General features: G+C 38.1%; 1 protein-coding gene across 1 annotated transcript in view; it reads left to right on the top strand.

Moving 5' to 3' along the window:
- Window positions 1-18,335, top strand: part of CDH8 (cadherin 8) — a 375,808-nt gene that overhangs the window by 233,327 nt on the left and 124,146 nt on the right. Inside the window, exon 7 of the mRNA XM_068991808.1 lies at window positions 16,886-17,022. Within this exon, the coding sequence (XP_068847909.1) occupies window positions 16,886-17,022 (137 nt within the window). The remainder of the gene's footprint in view (window positions 1-16,885; window positions 17,023-18,335) is intronic.

Raw genomic sequence — 18,335 nt, 5'->3', positions numbered from 1 at the left:
CAGATTATCCAACTCATTTTCCTCCCAAAAAACTCACTGTACTGCTAATTCAGCTAACAGTGATTAATACTAATTAAGTCATGTATTCATTTAGTCATATGGTCACCCATTCATTCACATTGCTATATATATATATATACATATATGTATGTATATATATAGCATTTATGATATATATATATGTCACATATGGAATGGTACACACATCTAGATCTATGGTTTAGATATAGATACACAGAAACTTATGATTTCTCAAGGGATTTCTATAGAGACAGAGCCTCTGCCCTCATGGACATTGCTCTATAGTAAGGAAGCAAGTTATACAGCTGTGTTAAATTCAAGTCTTTCACAATTATCTAACCTTTAATTCAATCTGAGAATGCTAAGCAAAACTAGATTATTTTTAGGCTCACATAGAAGAAGAGATTTCTTAGTTTTCTAAGGGATTGCAATAGAAGGAACCACAGATACTCAATGATGCTAATATGGAACTATCACACTCTCGAGAAACTGGTATTAATCTAGAGCGTGGACTGTGTGTATCTTCTTTTCTCTCATTTTTTGTTCCATACCTCCCTCCCTCCCTCCCTCTTCTTTCACTCTCACTATAAAGAGAAGCTTTGGGTAGAAAAAGGCTCCTTTTTCCCCTTAAAGGAATAATAAATAATGTGTGATGCAGGGACTTTAGAATTCTGGGACTAGCAGAACTCAGATAATATTATTTATTAAAGCAGTTAGAGCAACCAGTAGAGCAATTAGAGCCAAAAAGCTGAAAACTTGTAGATGGAATTTTTGATATTCGAAGTGCATGCGAGAAAATGTTAAAATGGTTTCTTTAGGCACAATAACAAAAGCTAGAATGCAATTAAACAGTGAGAAAGAAACAGTTGGAGTTCAGTGAAATATAATAACTGATTCATAACTAAGGGGTTTATTTCATTATTAGTGACTCTAAATAGCATCTTCACTTGCAGTTGGTTCAAAATTGTATCTTCCTGTAAATTTGCCATACAGAGGCTGCAAACCAATGTTTAGCAAAACATTTCTTTATAATTTAAACTGCATTTATGCCTGTTAAATTTGAAAAATAGATATATACCACTTTTCTCCAAGAGCAGCATCTCCCTAGCTGTTCTCTAAGGAACATCACTAGGACTAAAGACAGTGTGACCAGATCAATTTGAACTCCAGTTTCTTTGCACTAGGATTTCATAGATAAGTTAATTAGCTCAGGTGTCTTGCACTCTTTAAGAAGAAGAGTTTTAATCTTTGAACTTTCTATAGAGAATCAGAAGCATCTGAGGTAAAGGACGCTCAGGCTTCCATGCTGGTCCGAGCTCTAGATTCTAATCCATCAAGCATTGCAGCTATTGTGACACTTATTCCTATTTTGTAAAACAATACATGTCTATATATTATTATAATATATAAATTTGCCCCCTTTCCTTTCCATAGACCCTTCATGAAGGGGTGGGGGGGGCGGATGTGTTCCATAAATAAATAGTTTAAACTCTACTACATGAGGCCAGAAGTCAGTCAACTGTAGCCTGTGTCCCGAATCTGGCTCCCCACTTTTCTTTTTTTTTTTTAAGTTTTATTGGAATGCAGCCACTCTCATTCCTTTATGCCCGAGAACTGCAGTGGAGTCATTGTAACAGAGACAGTATGACCTGCAAAGCCTAAGATATTTATTTTACAAAAGAGTTGGTCATCTCCTACGGTATACTGGTAAGAGCTTGGGATTTTCATCAGTAATTTTAATAGTTGATGCTCACAAAATTTCAGGATCTTATTCTGTCTAGAAAACTCCCAAGAGAGAGGATTAAAACAATATATTAAAAAAAAAATCTGTTGTAGTCAAAGAAATTCTTTGTATTAGAATCCAGCTGTATATGATGGAGTTGACAACCTCCATGCTTGCCTTAGAACCCTCCGGAGGTTAGTTCTATGTGGCCCCTGACAGTGTGCACTTACTTTGAATCTACCAGAAAAAATTGGCTTCACGTAGCATAGCTTTTGGAGAAATCACCATAGCTATCATGGTTGTGTGCTCAGTTGCTTCATTCATGTCCAGCTCTGCAACCCTGTGGACTGTAGCCACCAGGCTCCTCTGTCCATGGGGATTCTCCAGGCAAGAATACTGGAGTGGGTTGCCAAGCCCTCCTCCAGGGGATCTTCCCAACCTAGGAAAGGAACCCTCATCTCTTGCATTGCAGGCAAATTCTTTACTGCTGAATCACTGGGGAAGCCAATAGCTATCATACAGATTGTGAAAAGGCATCATAAAAAAGACCTGGATGCTTTCTCGCTTGGAGTGGGGAAGATATTTGTTTCTTGCATGAATTTCTCATAATAACTGAATTTTCTACCTGCCCCTTCCATTCTCTAGGCCTCAGTGATGATTACAATACAGTGGTTTTTAGAACCGAGGCTGGTGATTGTCTTAACCAAATTAGTCTCTGCATTTCAGTGTCTTGGCAAAATCTCTGATTCCAGCAGCATTTCTCTCCCTCTGAAAACATGAAGTGACATGAAATAGAAATTCACTTGGAATAGATTTGCTGGAGTATGTTCGACAAACTCTAACATGTATTCCCCGATAGGAGAGTAGATATTTAACGAGTCATACTGGAAGTGTCTTGTGGATCTTTAGCCATGCCTGTTTAGTGTTTCAGTACAGGGCCATTCACAGGTATCTCATTTATACTGTATTACATGAACTCTGTGAATTACCCATACTCTTATTCCCATATTCCCATTAAAAACATGGGTTACATGTTGTTTTCCCTGTAAGTAGATGGCATTTGAAGTACAAGCTGTTTGTTAGAGAGCAGCACCTGTGACTGTGAGGGGACAGAAACAGGCGGGCAGGGGGCACAGTTAACCTGCAGTGCAGGCCTGGCAAAGCCTTGGCCCAATCCAGTGGAATGCGTATCGATCATCGGAGGAGTCCTACGTCCTGCCAGATTGGTAGTGTCTTTATCCCTCTGCTGGCTTAATCTCCAGGTAACACAGGACAATCTCTGAAAATGAGGCAGATTCTCAGGAGCTGATGTTTAGAGGGTTTCCCCTGACCGCTCCTCCTACAGCTCTGGTGTCTTTCCTTAAAGGGGCACCTTCCCTGTGTATCTTCACATCCATCCAGGACAAGTGTAGGGAACCTCTTCACTGATGGAGTAATTTGACTAACTTCACCCTGCTAGCCATCCAGCTCCAAAGTCACATGCAACCACTACACTACGGTGTGGTGCCAAATATGTATCTGTTCTACATTTTGAGATGCAGGCTCTAAAGCAGCAAATTGATTTAGCTGAAATGTTTCCAGTGTGGTACAGTAAACCTGACTAATAATAATAATTAAAAAATCAAGCTTCACATATTAATGAACTATTTTTTTTTTAAAGTGATCTAGGGTGCTTTTTTAAAAAAGCATAAGAAGTTTGAAAGAGGGGGAAAATGGGAAATGTACTTATCTGGGGTTTAAAATGTTTTTTTTTTTTTTTTTTCTGATTGGTGAAGTCTCTGTACCCTCTAGGGAACAAAACTTAATAATAACATTTATATTCTGAGAGAAACAAAGCTGCTTGTATAGGCTGAGCTGTGTTATCTAACATTATTATACTCATAAGGCAAAATAAATCCCCCATTTTGCATCCCAACAAAGGGAGATTGACACTCTTATCTGATGTTCAAATATTTATGGGAGTCCTTTCAACAAAGCCTTTAGTTTTCCTTGTATTTCTACATTCTGATGTGGTACAATGTATTATACAACCTTGCTTTTGATAAAGGACAATCAGATTTGACTTAGTGTTGCAGAGGAAAACGTAATATTGCATATTTAAGAAGAGAACGTGTTAAGAGATGGAGAAATGCCATTCCCATGCATCTATCAGATGTTTACTAGCTCTCTTCTATGTGTTTGAAGTCAGTTTGTTGGCGAGTGGAATAGGCTTAGCTGAAATACCTATAAATTGGCCTCATGGTACAAGTCAAGTTTGGGATAGTCAACTGTATCAATTATGTATGTATCAATAGCTTCATGGTAAATGAAAATAAAGTTTATGGAAGTCCTTAAGAAGGTTCAGAGTTATGAAAGATGAATTTAATGGTGCAAAGGACAGCACAAGATCTAAATGTTCTTTGAAACAAGGATCTGAAACTGCAGAACAGATGTGGAAAGGGAGCAGAGCCCACAGGGTGGTTAAGTTGGAGGATGGGCTCTCTACCGGAGAAAGAGGAAACATGTCTGGAGCACGTTTATTCAACAACAAGTACATGATATTAGGCTTTGCACTTGCATGAAGGTCCAAGACTAGATTAGACCCTGTGGTCAGGCACTGTGTTAGGGATGAGCGTTTTTGGTAAAAAATACTTTCGACCTCCTAGAAAGATGTTATCTGGCTGAATATAGGAATGGTGTGCTTATGTTATTTTTGTTGTGATAGCAAGTAAACAAGCTATTCCAGTCTAAATGCACTTCCATTTCTTAAAGAATTAATAGGATGCATCTTTTTAAGTTTTTTTTTTTTTTTGATGTGGACCATTTTTAAAGTCTTTATTGAGTTTGTTACAACACTGCTTCTGTTTATGTTTTGGATTTATGACCTTGAGTCATGTGGGATCTCATTTCTGAGATCAGGGATCAAACCTGCACCCCCTGCATTGGAAGGTCAAGTCTTAACCACTGGAACACCGGGGGAGTCCCAACAGGCTACATCTTGTTCACCTCTTACTTCCTAGCACTTACCATAAGACCTTAGCACTTACTGAGTCTGAATGTCCAATTACAATTTTTAAGTGTATATAAATAACTTTAGGAAATCTTCAAAAAACCTAGTTTTATATGCACTACTCTTATTTCTTGGGTGTACAGTGTTTTCCATAAAAACATATTTTTCTATATAATTAATGGTTCTGACAAAAATTGGACAAACATAAAATCAAATACCACCGTTCTGACAGCTATTCAACACTGACTAATAATTGATTAAGTGTCAGATATTATGGTCAGGAGATTACACTTACTATCTCACTAACTTTGTGGCTGTGTAAAAATGTATATGACCCTCATTTTATGACTCGAAGCATTTTATAACTCGAGAGTCATAACAATTTATGTGGGCTACATAAGTAAAAGGAGGATTAACTAAGAAATTAATATACAGGGCTTAGCAGACAGGCCAAAAATTAGGAGGGCCGTGATAAATACATGAAATATGTTATTAAATCTCAATTCTGGTTATGGTTTCATGGTCCATACAGCTACACAATGATGTATTTCCATCTCACCCCATCTCTTCCTTATTGTCCGTGTAGCATTCATCAACTTTGCATATTCTTTCATATAGGCAAAAGTCATTATTGGCCTGATTGACAGCCCCCAAGAAGGTAACTAAGTGAATTAAAAGCTACTCTTCATTCTATCATGTATACTATCATGTAAGAATTGAATCGCCAGTCTATGTCTGACGCAGGATACAGCATGCTTGGGGCTGGTGCATGGGGATCACCCACAGAGATGTTATGGGGAGGGAGGTGGGAGGGGGTTTCATGTTTGGGAACACATGTAAGAATTAAAGATTTTAAAATTTAAAAAATAAAATAAAATAAAATAAAAGCTACTCTTCACTGCTGACTGTCCCCTGTCAGCCTTAGGTCGTTGTGAGCCTCTTGAGATTTATGGGAGTTGTTGGGATTCCTGTGACCTGAGGGTGAACACTGAGAATCAAGGTTATCATGGGTGTAGAAGATTTTATCCTCACAACTCCTAATCTCCCATCCTAAAAAGACACACCAGAGGGAAATATCAGATACCTGCTCTGAGTTACAGATACCATTTATGGAAAGATTTAATTACATTTTGCTAGTCTTTTTTTTTTTTTTTTTAAATGTAATGTCCTTTTTCAATTGGCTGCTTTTAGGATTTCACTCTTTCCTCTTTTTTTTTTTTTTTTTTTTGAATAATTTGTGTATGTAATTCTTTGTGGTTGCGCTGGGTCTTCATTGTTACACCCAGGTTTTTTCTAGTTGCTGCAAGTGGGACGCTGTGCTGCGGTGCATGGGCATCTCTTGTTTCAGAGTACAGGTTGTAGGCACACGGGCTTCAGTAGTAGTGACTCTGAGGTCCTAGAGGGCTTGGCTTTCAGTAGTTACGGCGCACGGTCTTCCCAGACCAAGGACGGAACCCGTGTCCCCTGCATTCACAGGCAGACTACTGCCCACTGTATCACCAGGGAAGTCCATATTTTGCTCATCTTTATGTGAACTGTTTGACCAGTTTGGTGTATTTTGTGATTAATTAAATAAATATGGCTAAAGGGAGACAAAAGAAAGAGAATTAGCTAATTTGAAAGCAATGTAGATTAATAGACGGTTATGAGCCTTCCACAAAGGTATTGCTTCAAAATTCTTTAATGTCCTTTACTTCCTATATCCAAATAATCACCATGTCCTGTTTATTTTAGTTACTAAGCTCAAACACCATCATATTTGCCCTTTTTTTTTTTTTTTTTTTGGCTACACCATGCCTTGCGGGGATCTTAGTTCCCCAATTCGGAATAGAACCCGGGTCCCCTGCAGAAGCAGATTCTTAACCACTGGCCCACCAGGGGAGTCCCAAACACTGTCCTCTTTAAGGTGAGCACTTACAGCAGCCCCGTGTGCTTGTTTCCCGCCCTTTGGTATCCACACAGCTGCCCCAGTGATCTCTAACTCAGTTTAGATCTGTGCTGGTATGGCAGCCACTAGCCACATGTGGCTCTTTGAATGGAAATAAAATGACGTTAAATTAAATATAATCACAATTTCAATTTCTCAGTCACACTAGCTAGATTTCAAGGGCTACATAGCCATATAGAGCTAGTGGCTACCATCTTGGACAAAGCACATTTGTACAATACAGAAAGTTCTATGGATCCAGCTGTGGCTTAGATCATGTCATTCTCCTCCTGTATTTTGTTCAAGTGGTTCCCCCTTTCCTGCAAGTGAAAAAATTTAACTCTTCAGCATGGTTTCCAAGGTCCTTCCTGATGCCCTCCCCCGCACTGAATCCTGAATTTCAACAATACTGCCATTTGTTAGCCTTTAAAAATACTGAGGATCTTCCTAACTGACCTTTCATATTTGCTGTTTCTTTTGATAGGAGTATTTTAATAATATTTTATACATCTCATCCCTTTTCTTTTTCATGAATACATCACTGTAAGCTTTAAAAATCTTATGTCCTTTCATTGTCTCTACACGTAAAGACAATTTCATTTCTCTACACGTAGACTCAGTTACATGGAAGCAAGGCCATGTCTGTCTTGGCAACTAACACAATGCCTTGTATATAAGAAATACTCAGTAAAGAGTGAAGGAAAGATGGATGGAAGGGATAAGATGAAAGGAAAGATGGGAATGAAAGGACAGGTTGTTCATCTATCAGACCTTAGCTCTCACCATGCCCAGCCTGGTCCTTAATTCTATCGTTTCCTAAACAAACCCAAGATTTTCTTCATGTATTCCTTTCTGCTGGGGATGCTCTCCCTACATACGCTACCTGGAAAACCCCTACTCATTCTTCCTGTCCCCAAACAGATGCTGCTGCATTGTGGTGTCATCTTTGACCACCCTCCCCTTTCCCAGGCACATCTGGGGACCCTTTCTAACTGCAGTATAACAATGACTTTATTACAGTGCTTGCCATTTTTCATTGTAAGTAATGAGAAAAACACAACCAGTGTGTCTGAGAGGAGGCTTTGTTCAAGCATTTAGCATCATACTTGACCAAAAGAAGCAGTCACTAAGCCTTTATGGAATTAAATAAAAAATTTTAAATTTACATTAATCTTTTATGTAAAGCATTCACTTTTTCCCATATTTTTGTCATCATATTGGATTTAGAGCTCTCAGTTATAAATGATTATTTTGATGACTCGGGGAGAAAATTAGAATTTCTCTAAAGATATTATGTAAATATTAAAGAATTAATCATGAATTAGATTTTATCTGGGACACACTAGGACACACTAATTTTGGTCTTGTGACTGCAGAAATTTACACATAGGACTTTGGCTTTATGATGGTATCTTTTTAAGGTATGAGTGGAACAAACTATAAAACAAAATGCATGCTCAGAAAATGGGACATTCTCTGAACCAACAGATTTAGCATCTGAGATTTCTATATGTGACCCTAAGTCAGTGAAGGTATCTGAGGATGATTATTGTAGGTGGATCTGCTTCATCCTTTGAGGGACAGGGAAGCCTGGTGTCTGCAGTCCAAGGGGTCATGAAGAGTCCGACACACCTTGGTGACTAAACAACAACACCAGAATCTTTCAAATATGTTATTATTGTTGTTTAAAAATACCTAGACATTTGTCAGAGTGTCTAACTAGAAATAATGATAAATATTCAATATGAAACTGCATTTAAAAAGCAAAAGGACATCACTAGCAGTCCAGTGGTTAAGACTTTGCCTTCCATTGCAGGGGGTGCAGGTTTGATCAGGTATAGCGAAGCTAACATCCCACATACCTTGCGGCCAAAAAAGCAAAACATAAGACGGAAGCAGTATTGTAACAAATTCAATATAGACTTTAAAAATGACCCACAACAACAATCTACAAACAAAAATCAAAAGGACATTTACAGTGCATTACCTAAGGGGATTTACCTTAAACTTTAAAAGAAGGTAGTCCTATTCTCATTTGTCAGATGAAGAAACTAAGGATAGATATATAAATTGGCCTAGAGGAGACATTAGGAAGAAAAGGGTCTTTCTCTTGAAAAATCATCGGATGTTTCACAAATACTGTATTAGTAATAATATAGTCCAGAGTAACTTTTGAAAGAAAATAATTTATCTTTATCTGATTATTAAGATAATAACTAGTGTAGCTTCTAGTGCACATTCCAGACTTTAATTTACATTCTTCCTTTCTGACACAAGTCACTAGGAGTGAAAAAGACTCCTTGATATTGGAAGCTTGGTGCTGATCATACTTAAAATACTCTTGATATTATCAGAGTTTGATGTTCTTTATTGCAAACAAGAAACAAATTCAGCAGGGACAGAGGGTCTCTGTAGGTGTGTCGTATAGGAGCAAGATTGGGAAGAGGGAGTAGGAGATGCTTTAAATGAACAAATAAATGAATGTATATATACATATAATATTTGTAAGTTGACAGTAAAATCTGTCATATCCACACACAAACAAGATACAGGATTTTGTGCCAAATGTTGGTATGAAATGTAAATAGTTAGGCTGTGATAATTGAGTAAACATATGATTCAGGTAAAAGTTGTATATTGCAGCAATGCAGAAAGGGTGCTATTTTCCAATATAATAATATCCAGTTGCCCATTTTGACCTATTCTCAATCACTGCAATAGTGATATATTCTAATATTAACCTCTTCTAATATTGACCTCTGCAAACTACTCTTGATTGAGTGAACTGGTGACCAAGTTTGTGCTCATGGTCAGAGAGCAGTAGGTTAAATTAGATCCCCAACAAAGTGCTAAGCATCTAGGTAGGAATTTCCTTGCATCCGTAGCCTTAACTTCACAAAGTACAATGATGAAGTCGTTAGCATTCATTTCTAAGACATACTGCTATAGGTTAAAGGAATATTAGCATTGAAGCAAACCAGGATAGTTGTTGGAATAAAATGGGAAAGTTGAAATAGGGTATCTGTTAATATTGATTATCATGGGTGATGCAGTTTCTAAACTATCTTCATTGTTATAGAATGAGAATGTCTGTTTGCAAAATTGCCATCATTAGGATTGATGTTATTAATAATGTGGTCCAAGAAGCCTGTTTTCTCACATAAGACACCCTACTGTGTTAAAATCTTTCTTCTTACTGTGGCAAGAAGATGACTCTCCAAAATATATTCTAGTCTCTTTGAATGAGTTCTATTGTCTCAAATGCATCTTCAGTAAATCTGTAAAAAAACAGCAAATTCAACAGATGTGTATTTTCCAGAAATTAAAATGAAGACTTCAGGGCTCAGGATGGTGGGACACATGTATACCCATGGCTGATTCATGTTGATGTATGGCAAAAACCACAAGAATATTTTAAAGTAATTAGCCTCCAATTAAAATAAGTAAATTAATTTTTTAAAAATTAATGATTTTTAAACCCCTGAAAGTATTCAGAGAGATGTTCAAGTCAGCATAGAATTTATATAATTTAACAACTATGTTAATAATAAAATTTTTGTGACTAAAAAAGGAAATTAAAATGACTTCAATACTGGAGATACAAACCCTATGACTTTTAAGATGCAAATCAGAAGACATTGCACTTTTCTGTAGATACAGTGGGAACCAAATTCATTCTTCTTTTTTTCTTCTGTTCTTATCCCATTTACTCATTTTCTCATACTTCTTTAGTGCCATGTTTTCTGCATAATAACAACCCATGCTTAATAAACGCTTGTGCATCTTTCCAACAGGGAGTTATGGAATAACCGTAGTACAAAATTCCAACCAATGTGATGTTATAAGAATCAAACAATCTCTTCCTGTTTTAAAGAGCAAAAGTCCAGCAAATGCTTAATTGTAGAATAATAGGAAGGACAACCTTAAGGAAGAGAAGATCAGTGAAGACTCAGGCCAGGTCCCAAAGGCTCCTTGTGGATGAGCACTAAGCAAGGAAACCCAGTAGCCTCTTCAGCTCAGAGTCTATTTTGAAAAAGGTGATGGCTGGTATAGACTAACACGAAGCGACTCAGCAACAGCAGCATGAAGAGATTGGGCTTCCCAAGTAGTGCTCATGGTAAAGAACCTGCCTGCCAATGCTGGGGATGTAACAGATGTGGGTAGGATTCCTGGGTTAGGAAGATCCCCTGGAGGACAACATGGCAACACACTCCAGGATTCTTGCATGGAGAACCCCATGGATAGAGAAGCCTGGCAGGCTGCCATCCACAGAGTCACACAGAGTCAGACACGACTTAGTACGCACTCATGCACATGAAGAGATTTGGAATATTTTTCTAGTATCACTTGGGAAACTACTAAAGTATGTGAATGGTCATTTTTATTTATATCTTTCTAATTATTCAGTTTCAGTCATTCTGGGCTTAAAGAATCGCCTATTAATTAACCAATTACTTTGCTGTATCTGAGTTATATATCCATTCATTTATTGCAGAGAACCATTTTGTGAAGTATTAATAGATCTTTTCTCCTATTTATAGATGAGCCTATGAGATTATGACCAATTACACTGTTTCAGTGAGATCTCACTGGTGAGATTCCACTGAAGGTTATCTGGTTTTTCTGTTTCTTCCACTTTATCTGCTGCTGTTCAGATACATACTGGGAATCCTAGAAAACAGGGTGGCTTACTTCTAGTTCTGAGACATCTATGCAAAATCATGACATCTGAAGAACTTGCCTGGTACATTGGATTCTAAAAATTAAGTCTTTCCTTCGGGTTTGCAGTTAATTTAACCCACCCTGTTTCTCTTTGAAATTATTCTGTTAATTGGTGTAAGGAAACAGTCTGTATCCAAGTCGTGTAACTGAGTGTGCATGCACGTATGCTGAGTCCCTTTGGTCACATCTGACTCTCTGCCACTCTATGGACTGTAGCCCGCCAGGCTTCTCCGTGGGATTCTCCAGGGAAGAATGCTGCTGCTGCTGCTGCTGCTAAGTCGCTTCAGTCGTGTCCGACTCTGTGCAACCCCATAGACAGCAACCCACCAGGCTCCCCCATCCCTGGGATTCTCCAGGCAAGAACACTGGAGTGGGTTGCCATTTCCTTCTCCAATGCATGAAAGTGAAAAGTGAAAGTGAAGTTGCTCAGTCATGTCCGACTGTTAGTGACCCCATGGACTGCAGCCTACCAGGCTCCTCCGTCCATGGGATTTTCCAGGCAAGAGTACTGGAGTGGATTGCCAATGCCCTCCTCCAGGGAATCTTCCTGACCCAGGGATCAAACTCATGTCTCATTATGTTTCCTGCATTGCTGGGTGGGTTCTTTACCACTAGCGCCACCTGGGAAGCCCCATAATTGACTGTGGTTTCACTTCCCTGGTGGCTCAGATGAAAAAGTGTCTGCCTTCCACTGCCACAATGTGGGAGACCCAGGTTCAATCCCTGGTTTGGGAAGATCCTCCAGAGAAGGAAATGGCAACCCACTCCAGTACTCTTGCCTGGAAAATGGGGTCCATGGGATCACAAAGAGTCAGACATGACTGAATGACTTCACTTCCCTTCCCTTTATTACTCTGATGGAGCTGTATCATAGAGTGCAATGGATAGGAGGAGAGAGGAGAAACTGAAATAGCCGAGTGGATGGTGGCAGCTTAGAGGACCAGAGGAAAGCAAGCTGAATCTTTGCAACTAGCAATGTAGTGGCATAGCTATCAGTGGGGAGCAAGCATCTTCTGAGAGCATTCCTAAAAGTGGTATGTGGAGTGCAGTTTTGTTTTTTTTTTAATCCAAACTTGTGTTAAAAAGTAATTAATTTTAACTATGATACCAAACACTCATATAGTATTCAACATGAATAAAAAGTGAATGTGTCCAATAATGCTTTGAACTTGGAACGGGTCAGTTCATGGAATGGAGATTTGGTCAGAAGAGGTGGTAGAAAAATGGGCGTTAAAATGATGCTAGAAGTGGAAGTAAGAGCCTCTCTACATGCTCCTTCTCCTTGGCTTTAGTTTGTCACTTAAAGTGATACCCTCCATGCTTTTGCTTCCATGGGTATGAGAACCCAGATGAACTGGTACAGGGAAAGAAAATCAAGGAGTAAAAGGAATGCTGGCTTAAACGTGAAGAGACGCCTGGGATTCATCAGTAGAAACCTACTGTTTCCAGATGAGTAATGACAACATCAGAGATTTTCAGTAGATATTTACTGAGCACTTGTTATGTGCCAGGCGCTGCAATAAGTGCTCTATAGGTATTACCTTGTGTACATCTTACAAAATCTATTATAATTCCCATTTAACAGATTAGGTAACAGAGGCACAAAACGATTACTAACATGATGAAATCACACCTGTGATTTTCTTTTATTCATTTTACAAGACACCAAAAAGAGAAAGGTGCAAAAAGAAAGAGCCATCTAGCACTGTGCCTGGTATACATTTGGTGTTTAATGCGTGCTTATTGACTGTGCTAAGTCTGAATTTCTGAACTGTTTAGCAGTTCTGGGCAGCCTTTACCATGAAGTCTACTAGGCTATAAAATATGCAAATTGCCTACAAAGGGAGCAAGAGTCTTCTTTATACAGTCGAGGTAGACTTTAAACTGAATTTTAAGCATTTTTTTCCCATCAAGTTCCTCCCATTGTGTAACCTTGTAATATTATGACAATCTTACCTCTGATCTTACTAAAGGGCTGTATTTTATAAATTCTCATGACTTACCCCATAAAGTCTGTCATGAACTGGATCTTTAAAAAATGAGAAAAATATCCCTGTCTCTTTTAGAATTATGAGAGTTAAATAACACCCAAATGTTTTTTCCACATTTATGCTATTTATAAACTGGTAAGAAAGGGGCCTTCTCTACCACCTTCCAAGTAGGAAAATTTATGAAGCTTCATTTAATGGGACATGATGTTATTACCATGATGTGATGATGATGAACATATCTTCAGCACTTACTAATTACCGAAGACTGATTTATGTTTCATTTTTAATCTTCACAACCAGACCTGTGATTTGAGTATTATATTTGGCCAGTGAAGAAACTGAGGCTCGGGGTATTTATTAATTATCCTAGAAACAACAATATATAAATAATAGAGATATAATTTATTCCAATGTCAAGGTTGCATGGTACAGTTTTAAATAAGGGATTACACAAACAGGGTATTTTTTTAAATGTCAGCTTCCAAAACTCTTTCATTGTTCCCAGCGCTTCTTCTAGGCCAGAAGTTCTAGGCATTTACTGGACAGCAGTCAAATAGCCATGCAGTGTGTTTCCAACCTCTTTTTCTGTGGCCTCTGGGAAATTGGCAGATGCATGAATGTGTGAAATATCAGCAGTGAGATAATAAAATTATTAGAACCCAGCAATGCATGCAAAGTTTATTTATGAATATGATGCAGATAGTGATAATTAGGCCTCTGGACATCACTTAGATCTTTTAACAGAGTGTTCATGATATCTGGAGCAAAACACATGTCTATTATTTTACAGTTAAACGTAGAACCTCACTGGTCTAATCTACAATCATTGTTCCCCAGAATAATGATTTTTAGTCTTTTTTTTGGTAATACAACAGATTCAGATGTTTTGCAATGAACACTTACTTCCTCATGCTCAGGATTTTTTGCAAGCACTGTTAATTCAGCTATGTCTCTAGGTTCTTAAATCCTTTCTGAATTTTGCTAATCATCCTGGGGGTTAGGCAAGGGATTGTTTTATAAATTCCTGGTGTATAGATGCAAGCCAGTGCCTTTGTTTTCTTTATATCTAAGTATTATACCTGCAGTTATGATCTCTTAGTACATGGTTTTATCAAGGAATTTAGCAACACACTGTTGTCAATGAAATCAGTAGTAGTAGTGTTAGTCGATGAGTCCTGTCCGACTCTTTGTGACCCCATGGACTGTAGCCCACCAGGCTCCTCTGTCCATGGGATTCTCCAGGCAAGAATACTGGAGTGGGTTGCCATTCCCTCCTCCAGGGCATCTTCCCGACCCAGGGATTGAACCTGGGTCTCCTGGATCGCAAGAAGATTCTTTACCATCTGAGCCACAGGGAAGAAGAAACTGTGAATAAAATTAAGTACTTTTTAATATTATTCCAGAATGTTTAATGATGCTTGTGATTGGTGTAGAGGATTTACAGGAATGTCTTTTTCTTAATATTTGCATCTGGTATAAGGAGTCGCAGAGAGTCGGACACGACTGAGTGACTGAACTGAACTGATAAGGAGTATGCATACCATTTCTAATGAGAAGATATGGCTAAAAGGAGCAAGGAGTTATCCATATCCCTATATGTCTGTCTGTCCTCTAGCCATCCGTTTACTCACTCCTCTTTGTCGTTGTTGTTGTTCAGTTGCTAGGTTGTGTCCGATTCTTTGCGACCCCGTGGACTGCAGCATGTCAGGCTTCCCTGTCTTACACTATTTCCCAGAATTAGATATAGATACAAACAAGTAGATAAGCATAAATAGATAAGCAAAAAATACGTGTATATATGACTGCAATGAAATCCACTAAAATGTTAACAGTACAAACCTACAGATACAAAATTATGAGAAATTTTATTTATTTTTTCTTATAATAGCCGTTTTATTCTTGATGATATAATGAATGTTCATAAGAACACACAGAAAAAGAAAACACGCCTGGCTTCAAATAGCCATGGAGCATGTTTCGTATTTAGTGTTAATGGGTACCAATAAACAGATTTCATGTAGACTTCTTAGGAGGTCCCCTCAACCATGAAGGGTTTCTTCAGTCCTGCCTCCTAGATGGGATTGCACATGACCTTGGTCTTAGTTTGGGCTTCTGTAGATATGAAGTATCCTAGACTGGGTGGATTAAACACCGAAAATCTGCTTCTCACAGTTTCTGGGGGCTGGGAAGTCCCAGATCAAGGCACCAGCAGATCCACTGGATGGTGAGGGCACATTTTCTGGTTGTCTTCTTGAATCCTCCTTGGCAGAGAGCAGAAAAGAGACAGCCTATGTCCCCTTCTTCTTTTCTTTTTTTAAAATAAGATCATTAATCCCACAGGAGAGCCCCATTCTAATGACTTATTCTAACCCTAATTACCTCCTAAAGGCCTTGTTTCCAAATGCCATCACACATTAGGAGTTAGGGTTTTAACATAAAAATTTGGGGGAGTTCTTTGAGGGTTTCCCAGGTGGCACTAGTGGTAAAGAACCTGCCTGCCAATGCAAGAGACCCTGGGTCATGAAGATCCCCTGGAGGAGGGCATGGCAACCCACTCCAGTATTCTTGCCTGGAGAATTCCATGGACAGAGGAGCCTAGTGGGCTGTAGCCTGTAGGGTCGCAAAGAGTCAGATACGACTGAAGTGACTTAGCACACACACACAATCCTTATTTGAACCTCCATTTCATCCTGTTTTACTTTATTCCACTCTTTATTTGTGGACCAGTTTTTCTAATCATGCCTTGTGTTTCTTAGGATATTAGTAAATGTGGTAAAAAAGTAATTCCTGTATGATCTTGTTACTTAGTGTTCCCGAGAAGCACTTGACTATAGACATAGAGCATCTTAATGTCTGCCTTATCCAAAAGTTTTCTCAACAGAACTACCCATTAAAGTTTTAAATCTGCTAAAATATCTGGACCAATTTTAAAAAATTATTTATCAGAGAATCAGAAAACATCTGATTTCTATGGACAGAGATGAATAGGAAACCTAAATATATACCTTACTTAAAATGAAAACAAAACAAACCAACAGCAACAGCAACAAAAACACATACCTATTGTGCAGTCAAATCTAAGTTTAACACAAACACACATTTCCTTGGAACCACCATAAATAATTTGCTGTCTAGCACCATCCTCCTTTGGATTTGAGTTCATTGTTTTATATGGTATTTTGTGGCAACTGCTAATTATCATAAGCTGTCCAATAAAAGTGATGGATTGTCCAATTAACTCATCAGCAGCCATTTTTGAAGATGTTACCTATTGAAACTGACGGCAGTTTATGACCTCCATGTCACATATATAGCTAATGACTCCTTGGGCAATAATTGTTAAGTTTCTTGTGCCTCATTCAGTCATTTTGTTTTACAAATTAGGATGCCATTGAGTTTACCAATTCATTTGGCTTCACAACTGTGGCTCTCTAAGGATTACTAAAGGTCTGCTGCGGAATGTGTGGATTATATAAACACTGAAGTAGATTACAGATGTGCCTGTTTTGCAGGTTTTCCATCGACCGGCACACTGACCTGGAGAGACAATTCAACATTAATGCTGATGATGGGAAGATAACGCTTGCAACACCGCTGGACAGAGAATTAAGTGTGTGGCACAACATAACAATCATTGCTACCGAAATCAGTAAGTGCCTGGGTTTGTTCATTTCTTCCTTGTGTGCCTGTATTCAATTTATGCCTAGGGATCATACGAAAAGTGGTCCTGTTTCTTTTAGATATTTTGGCATTAGAACTTTTGTTCCCAAGGAGACTTGGAATGCTTCATCTCAACATGAAATAACTTACCCTGTGGTAAATTACCAAACGGTTGCAATATATGTGGGAAGGAAACATTTTTACATCCAAGTATTCTTGCATCTTATATCCATTATTCAGCCATTAAAAACAATGTTTTGCATATTAAAATATGGGAAAGATTTAGCATAAAAGGGTAGGTAAAAGTAGAATTCAAGAATTCCATAATTTAAATGGACACTAACATTATTATTATGTACAATATAGAAACGATTGCTCACACATTTAAGCTATGCATATACACATACACATATAAATGCAGAAATTATAAAAAGAAAATTTACAGTATCAATACATATCATTTTGGGGAGATGAGATTATAGTTTGTTTGTTTTTTAGAATTAATGTGTTTTACACAGTAATCACAGACTATTTAAAATTACATCTTCAATATAAAATTTTTCCTAAATTACATGTGAAAATGTAAGCCTTATTTTTTTTCAGAGGAGGTTCCAGGGTTGTTAAAATAACATATGTTAGTCTTTCTGCCAATTTTTAATGAGCACAGCTTTTCAGATCGCGCTTACTGACACTCTCATGGAGTCTCTAAACAATAGCTCTTTGGTGAAATCTAGTGCTCTCCTGTCTATGAGAACTTGCACTTTGCCTCACCAGTTTTGTTTTTGTTTTTTAATCGTACAGATTAAATCCCCCTTGCAAAGGGGATATGATGTTCATTTTATTTCCAAGCAAAAGACATTCTGCTTGTTATCTGAATATCCTCTTTCTATAAAGGAGATGAAGGACTTCACAGTTGATACAAGTTCAAGGAATGACAGTACATTCTTGAGGGAACTGGGATAGAAGGAATCTGAATAAGGAAACAAAAGTTCACAATAAAAAAGATTCATGGGTACAAATATGTAAAGGATGTGAGCCCTAAACTCTGCTCTTTGCATTCTCTAAATCTGCTCTAGTTTCACAGCCAATGTCTCTGAGATTCATGATAAATATGTCTGCAAGAAGAGTAATCTAGACCTTCAGGAAAGGGATGGATTTTCCTTGCTTTGAGATGTGGGGGTAATGTCTTCCATGGAGTCTTATTCAAAAAATAAAACACAACCACTGTGTGAAAAAGTGACCATTCAAGAGTGAAGAACGTATCTTTTGGCAGCCTCAAAGCAGGCAAAGAAACAGCTTGAT

This window comes from Capricornis sumatraensis, chromosome 20 (assembly GCF_032405125.1).
Source record: "Capricornis sumatraensis isolate serow.1 chromosome 20, serow.2, whole genome shotgun sequence".
Lineage (NCBI taxonomy): Eukaryota > Metazoa > Chordata > Mammalia > Artiodactyla > Bovidae > Capricornis > Capricornis sumatraensis.
This window is presented reverse-complemented; position numbering and strand designations above follow the sequence as displayed.